General features: G+C 45.6%; 3 protein-coding genes across 5 annotated transcripts in view; 2 read left to right on the top strand and 1 right to left on the bottom strand.

The window, feature by feature from the left end:
• The window catches only part of LOC115282332 (keratin-associated protein 9-2-like), a 50,857-nt gene that overhangs the window by 21,380 nt on the left and 21,317 nt on the right, over positions 1 to 8,160 (bottom strand). The window lies entirely within an intron of this gene.
• On the top strand, positions 381 to 1,067 carry LOC115282330 (keratin-associated protein 9-1-like). Of its 2 annotated transcripts, none has more exons than XM_029928301.1 (2): positions 381 to 831; positions 1,024 to 1,067. In XM_029928301.1, exons 1-2 carry the CDS (start codon positions 381 to 383, stop codon positions 1,065 to 1,067), a joined length of 495 nt encoding a protein of 164 aa, XP_029784161.1. The 2 variants fall into 2 exon arrangements, with proteins under 2 accessions (XP_029784161.1, XP_029784160.1); XM_029928300.1 differs by having other exon boundaries at positions 381 to 841; positions 938 to 1,067.
• LOC115282329 (keratin-associated protein 9-7-like) lies at positions 7,524 to 8,138 on the top strand. The gene has a single exon (XM_029928299.1). It carries the CDS (start codon positions 7,524 to 7,526, stop codon positions 8,136 to 8,138), a length of 615 nt encoding a protein of 204 aa, XP_029784159.1.

The raw sequence follows: 8,160 nt of genomic DNA, 5'->3' as shown, positions 1-8,160 counted from the left end.
GGGGGGCACTTGTGGGGAGAAGCACTGGGTGTTATATGGAAACCAATTTGACAATAAACTTAAAAATTTAAAAAATAATAAAAATAAACATAAAAAAAGAAAAAGAAAAAAAAATAAAACTGTTCCTGTGAGTTATTCTCAAATAGGAAACCATTAAACACCTATTTGGTAATGATTCCTGTAACATTTAGCAAACAGCTTCCTTGTTTGTAATTCCCCCAGTGACTATGGAAAACAATGTAAACACCAACAAGGAAAGTCCTGCCCATTGGTCTACAGTTCAGCAGTTCAGCACATAAAAGCCCCAGATCACGAGGAGGCACCAGAATCTGAGAACCTCACCTCTGAACAGGACCTGCCCATCCTCCACCCCTGACACCATGACCCAGTCGTGCTGCTCCCCTTGCTGTCAGCCTACGTGCTGCTGCAGGACCACCTGCTGCCGGACCACCTGCTGCCAGCCCACATGCTGCGGGTCTAGTGGCTGTGGGTCCAGCTGCTGCCAGCCTTGCTGCCGCCCACCCTGCTGTCAGATCACCTGCTGCAGGACCACCTGCTGCCGCCCCAGCTGCTGCGGGTCCAGTGGCTGTGGACAAAGCTGTTGTGGGTCCAGCTGCTGCCAGCCTTGCTGCCGCCCCACCTGCTGTCAGATCACCTGCTGCAGGACCACCTGCTGCCAGCCCAGCTGCTGCGGGTCCAGTGGCTGTGGACAAAGCTGCTGTGGGTCCAGCTGCTGCCAGCCCAGCTGCTGTGAGTCCAGCTGCTGCCAGCCTTGCTGCCGCCCCACCTGCTGTCAGACCACCTGCTGCAGGACCACCTGCTGCCAGCCCAGCTGCTGCGAGTCCAGTGGCTGTGGACAGAGCTGCTGTGGGTCTAGCGGCTGTGGGTCCAGCTGCTGTGGGTCTAGTGGCTGTGGACAAAACTGCTGTGGCTCCAGCTCCTGCCAGCCCATTTTCTGTACACCTGTGTACTGCACAAGAACCTGCTACCACCCCACCTGCTGCTGCCTGCCTGGGTGCCTAGCCCAGGGCTGTGGGTCCAGCTGCTGCCAGCCTTCCTGCTGCTGATTGCCTATCAAGAACAGTGACTGAGGAACTTTGTGAATGCCAGCCCCCAGTCCCCAACATCTTGGTACTTCGTCTGTTTGTTGACCCACTTGTGAATCAGCTTGCTGAAATATGGACTGCTTCTCCTTGAATCTCTGCTTCTTTCCTTCTTCTGGTCATGTGCCAGCCCCATCTATCCTGGTACAGAGTTAGGAACTCTGTTTGGACTCCATTGTCAAGAACTTGATACTGTCCCTCTAAAAACCTCAGAGAAACAAATCCTTATGAATGACATAGAACTCTTTGAAACTACTAACGTCCACTCAAGTATATATTCTTTCTCTGTGTACTCATGAATCTTGTATGCCTCTTTCTGCCTGTCATGATCCCTTTGAATGTCTCCTTAGACCCAGAGAGTCTCACTTAGTATATCTCATAATAAATCCTATATCTTTTGGAATCCCATATTGTCTTTCTTTCTTTATTTTATTATTTTTAAATGTAGTTTATTTTCAAATTGACTTAATACAACACCCAGTGCTCATCACACGTGCCTTCCTTAATGCCCATCACCCATGTTCTCCTCTCCCCCACTCCCCCTCAGTTTGTTCTCTGTATTTAAGAGGCTCTTGTGGTTTGCCTCACTCCCTCTCTGTTTGTAACTATTTTTCCCCCTACTCTTCCCCCATGGTCTTCTGTTAAGTTTCCCAAGTACCACATATGAGTGAAAACATAGGACATCTGTCCTTCTAGGACTGACTTATTTTGCTTAGCAAAATACCTTCCAGTTGCATCCACATTGCTGCAAATAGCATGATTTCATTCTTTCCCATTGCTAAGTAGTATTCCATGTATATACAAACCATATCTTCTTTATCCATTCATCAGTTGATGGACATTTAAGCTCTTTCCATAAAATAGCTATTGTTGAAAGTGCTGCTATAAACACTGGGGTGCATGTGCCCTTATGCATCAGTACTCCAGTATCCCTTGGATAAATTTCTACTAGTGCTCTTGCTTGGTCATAGGGTAGTTCCATTTTTTTTTAAAGTAGTTTATTGTCAAATTAGTTTCCATACAACACCCAGTGCTCTTCCCCACAAATGCCCTCTTCTTTTCCCCCCTCCCCTTCAACCCTCAGTTCGTTTCAGTATTCAATAGTCTCTCAAGTTTTGCATCCTTCTTTCTCCTCAACTCTCTTTCCCTCTTCCCCTCCCCCTGGTCCTCCATTAGGTTTCTCCTGTTCTCCTGTTAAACCTATGAATGCAAACAGATGGTATCTGTCCTTCTCTGGCTGACTTATTTCGCTTAGCATGACACCCTCGAGGTCTACCCACTTTGCTACAAATGGCTATATTTCATTCTTCCTCATTGCCATGTAATACTCCATTGTATATAAATACCACATCTTCTTGATCCATTCGTCAGGTGATGGACATTTAGGCTCTTTCCATGTTTTGGCTATTGTTGACAGTACTGCTATGAACATTGGGGTACATGTGCTCCCATGCATCAGCACTTCTGTGTCCCTTGGGTAAATCCCTAGCAGTGCTATTGCTGGGTCATAAGGGAGTTCTATGGATAGTTTTTTGAGGAACCTCCACACTGTTTTCCAGAGCAGCTGCACCAGTTTACATTCCCACCAGCAGTGTAGGAGGGTGCCAGTCTCTCCACACCCTCGTTAGCATCTATAGTCTCTTGATCTGTTCATTCTAGCCACTCTGACTGGCATGAAGTGCTATCTCAGTGTGGTTTTGATTTGTGTTTCATAGGGTAGTTCCACACTATTTTCCAGAGCAGTGGCCCCAGTTTGCATTCCCACCAACAGTGAAGAGGGTTCCCATTTCTCCCCATCCTCGCCAGCATCTGTAGCCTCCTGATTTGCTCATTTTAGCCACTCTGACCAGTGTGAGGTGGTATCTCAGCGTAGCTTTGATTTGTATTGCCCTGATGATGGGTGATGTTGAGCATCTTTTCTTGTGTCTGTGGCCTTCTGGATGTCTTTTTTTGGAAAACTCTATTCGTGTTTTCTACCCATTTATTCAAGAACATACTTAAACTTCATAAAAGCTATATATTTAAATCCCACAGCTAATGTCATCCTTCATGGGGGATAACTGAGAGCTTTCGCCCTGATATCAGAAACACGACAGGGATGTTCACTCTCAACATGGTTGTTCAACATAGTGTTGGAAGGCTTAGCATCAGCAATCAGACAACAACATGAAATAAAAAGCATCAAACTTGGCAAAGAGGAAGTCAAACTCACTTTTCGCAAATGCACGATCCTCTACATGGAAAACCCGAAAGACTCCACCAAAACACTCCTAGAACTTATAGATGAATTCAGCAAAGTCTCAAGGTACAAAATCGACTTGCAGAAATCAGTTGCATTTGTATGCACCAATAAAGAAGCAACCGAAAGAGAAATCAAGAAACGAATCCCATTTACAACTGCACCAGAACCATAAAATGCCTAGGAATAAACCTAACCAAAGATGTAAAAGATCAGTATGCTGAAAACGATAGAAAGCTTATGAAGAAAACTAAAGGAGACAGAAAGAAATGGGAAAACATTCCATGCTCATGGATTGGAAGATAAATACTGTTAAAAGGTCAATACTACCCAAAGGAATCTACACATTCAAGGCAATCCCAATCAAAAGTGTACCAGCATTCTTCTCAAAGCTAGAACAGCCAGCCGTAAAATTTGTATGGAACCAGGAAAGACCTCAAAGAGCCAATGTAATATAGAAAAAGAAAACCAAAGTGGGAGGCATCACAGTCCCAGACTACAAAGCTATAATCATCAAGACAGTATGGTATTGGCACAAAGACAGACACATAGAACAGTGGAACAGAATAGAGAACCCAGAATTGGACCCACAAATTATGGCCAACTAACCTTTGACAAAGCAAGAAAGGCCATCCAAAGGAGAAAAAGATAGTCTCTTTAGCAAATGGTGCTGGGAGAACTGGACAGTAACATGCAGAAGAATGAAACTAGACCACTTTCTTACAGCATACACAAAAATAAACTCAAAATCCATGAAAGACCTCAAGGTGAGACAGGAAACCATCAAAACCCTAGAGGAGAAAGCAGGCAACAACCTCTTTGACCTCTGCCGCAGCAGTTTCTTACTTGACACATCGCCAAAGGCAAGGGAATTAGAAGGAAAAAATGAACTACTGGGACCTCACCAAGATAAAAAGCGACTGCCATACAAAGGAAACAATCACAAAATTAAAAGACAACCGACAGAATGGGAAAAGATATTTGCAAATGGCATATTGGATAAGGGGGCTAGTATCCAAAATCTCTAAGGAACTTACCACACTCAACACCTGAGAAGCAAATAATCCAGTGCCTTTGTTTATTTGTACACTGTTCCCAAGATAAGAATTTGTACATACATTGCACCTCATATGCAGTGTACATTGGGAGCCATACCTGGTCCTCCACAAGTTATTTTGTGCATTTTCAGATGAGGGCACTTCACAGTGGCATGTCACAGAGCTGACGTGGACAGACTGAGATCCTAGATGGTGGTTCCTGTGCTTGCTGAAGTATACTTACATTCAGATCTCCAGAAGTGTCAGAAAACACCCTTAGTTCAGCACCAGCAAATGTCCATGTGAAGTCTTCTTTGACCAGAGAAGTGTTATTCCCTTGTATACGTGGGTATTATGTGGGACTGAGTTGTAGACATCAGTGTCCAACAAATGCCATAGCAGCCATATGTGAGGACAGTGGGACCTGCTCTTTAGAGCTCTTGTGAACACAGGATCACTTTGTGGCCTCGGGAACCATCCAGCCCCTCCCCACTCTTCTGCATCATATCCAGGTGAGCCTGCGGTGTCCTTGCCAGCAACAGACGCAGCTGAACATTTGAGTTTGGGTCATGGAAATCACATTTGTGTAATGCTTCTGGTCCTCAGGACCCAATGGTATAATAAAATGGTATCATGTAATGTTCTGCCTAACCTATTTATGTCCCCTCCTGTAAGGCAATTTGTCATCATGATCAAAGTGTTCCCTAGACAGTTAATACAGGACAGTGTCAGGGAGTGAGAGATCATGCAATGGGCATGTAGGACTTTGAGTAATCCATGAGCTCTGAACCATCTAAGGGAATAGACATAGCTTTGGTATTTTGTGAAGGAAATCTGAAGAACTGAGGGGAAAAAAAGATGCCTGTCCCATGGGGGTGAGGAGAATGTGAGGAAGAAAAAAGAGACAACATGGTTGGCATTCCTAGGATTCATGAACTAATTCTGGAACTTCTGGTTCTGAACTAATGATGCTGCCTCAGTGCTCAGGGCTATGAGGCTAGATTCAAGATCGGAGAGGAATAGGAGACTAGTTCCTGGGTCACTTCCTGGGAGCTTTTGAGACACCTCTGATCAGCTACAAAGGCCCCTTATCCAGGCATATGCCACCATTGGAGACCAAGTATCTAGGATGCTCTGGAGAGACTGTCAAGGCCAAACTTGACTACTGCTGGTTCTGAAGAGCTAGATGTTTGCAAATTGAGATGAAAAACAGACACGATTTGTGTTTCCTGATATTTCCTGGATGTTTACTAAATGCTTCATGAACACTCACTTTAATTCTTGGAGTAATTTTCAGTGTAGGTATTAAGGTTCCCGTTGTAGAGATGAGTAAATCGAGACTGAGCAGGGTAAAGTCCTGTCAGAGTTTGGTGTCTCCCAGAAGCTACTCTGAGGAAGAGTCCAGGAATATGATTTCTTCAGGGAGGTCAGATCACACTGGTTGGAGTCTAGGGGAGTGTCACAGGGAGGAGGTCCTTAGAGGCCAGAAACACAGTTTGCAACTAAAGCTTTTACCTAAAGATATTTCATAAATGATGTAACACACACACACACACACACACACACACACACACACACACCATACGACATTGAGATTCTCCTATTTCAGTAATGAGAGAGCTGGGGTCTTTGTAAATCAACTTTCTAGAAGCAAGAGTTAGTGTTTCCTCAGTGTGGCATTTAGCCTGAAATTTTGCTGTGTATGATAAGCACACATAGGAATAGAGGTGCTGATCTTATAGGTAGAGTGTCTCAAACTCACTAATAATCAAGATATAGGGCTAGTGTATTCAAGATATCTTTGACCATCTACAGTTTTCAACACTCATTCCAAGATTTTCTTAATTGCATTGGTGGGCAGATGCAGTTTCTGGAATAAACAGAAGAATAAGATGGTTGAAGATGGAGGGAAGGAGCAGGAGTAGTGAGCATGAAGAGAGGAAAGAAATGAAGGGACGGAGATAAAGAAAAAAAAGAAGAATAGGAACAAAGAGAGAAAAGAAAGAAGGGAAGAAAGGAGGAAAAAGAAAAAGTGGAAGAAAAATAAAGTTGAAAAAAGGAAAGAAATAAACAGAGGAGAGAGGGTTGAAGGGAGGGATAGAGGGGCAAAGGGAGGAAGGATGGAAGAGAAAGGAAGAAAAAAAAGAGGAAGGAAGGAAGAATGAAAGAAAGAGATGAAGTAGGAAGGGATGAAGGAAGAAAAAGGAGGAAGAAAGAAAGGAAGGAACAAACAATGAACAAGCAAAGGAACAAAGAGAGGAAGAAAGAAAAAAGAGTAGACATAAATAAAGATATAATCCTATATCAATGAAGGAACTGATTAGGCTAGTTAACAAGGTTAGGACTAGAGTCACCAAATCACCCTGATTTTCCCATACTTCCTTAGTCATACCACTGAAATTCCCACCTTCTGGGAGAACACTCAAGCCTAGGTGAATCAAAATTTACTGGTCAATAAAGAAGTACACTGACTGATGCTTGTTAAGTCCCAGTGTACCGCTGATGTCTACCCACCTGCTTCGTTTCTGCCTTGCCATATGGAAGAGATGAGGCCAGATATCTGCTACCCAACAGTCTTTGATTGAAGTGGGATACAAGTAGAGTACTGTGCTACAGGAGACAGGTATGCCTGTGGGAGTCTTGAATCAGGCTTCTGTGGGGAAACAGATCTGGGTTCCAAGATCTACTAAATTTGCCCCTGTGAACATATCAGCATCATGCCCCTCACCTCAGAGATCTTCCAGTTCACATATAACCTAAGGACCAAAACTGGGGAGGGACAGCTACTCTGACACTAACCACCCAAGAAACTAGGTCACATGATGTGATGATCATTGAAGCAAGAACACTGTTGCTGATGTGACCACCTTCCTTTCATCTGAAAATATTTCTATGAGTTATACTCAAGTAGGAAACACATCAAACACTTATTTTGTAATGATTCCTCACATTTAGGGGACAACTTCCTCTTTTACAATTCCTCCAGTGACTATGGAAAACAATGTAAACACCAACAAGGAAAGTCCTGCCCATTGGTCTACAGTTCAGCAGTTCAGCACATAAAAGCCCCAGATCACGAGGAGGCACCAGAATCTGAGAACCTCACCTCTGAACAGGACCTGCCCATCCTCCACCCCTGACACCATGACCCAGTCGTGCTGCTCCCCTTGCTGCCAGCCTACGTGCTGCTGCAGGACCACCTGCTGCCGGACCACCTGCTGCCAGCCCACATGCTGCGGGTCTAGTGGCTGTGGGTCCAGCTGCTGCCAGCCCACATGCTGCGGGTCTAGCGGCTGTGGGTCCAGCTGCTGCCAGCCTTGCTGCCGCCCCACCTGCTGTCAGACCACCTGCTGCAGGACTACCTGCTGCCAGCCAAGTTGCTGCGAGTCCAGTGGCTGTGGACAAAACTGCTGTGGGTCCAGCTGCTGCCAGCCCAGCTGCTGTGAGTCCAGCTGCTGCCAGCCTTGCTGCCGCCCCACCTGCTGTCAGATCACCTGCTGCAGGACCACCTGCTGCCAGCCCAGCTGCTGCGAGTCCAGTGGCTGTGGACAGAGCTGCTGTGGGTCTAGCGGCTGTGGGTCCAGCTGCTGTGGGTCTAGTGGCTGTGGACAAAACTGCTGTGGCTCCAGCTCCTGCCAGCCCATTTTCTGTACACCTGTGTACTGCACGAGAACCTGCTACCACCCCACCTGCTGCTGCCTGCCTGGGTGCCTAGCCCAGGGCTGTGGGTCCAGCTGCTGCCAGCCTTCCTGCTGCTGATTGCCTTGCCAGGAACCACCAT

This window comes from Suricata suricatta, chromosome 17, assembly GCF_006229205.1.
Source record: "Suricata suricatta isolate VVHF042 chromosome 17, meerkat_22Aug2017_6uvM2_HiC, whole genome shotgun sequence".
NCBI lineage: Eukaryota > Metazoa > Chordata > Mammalia > Carnivora > Herpestidae > Suricata > Suricata suricatta.
This window is presented reverse-complemented; position numbering and strand designations above follow the sequence as displayed.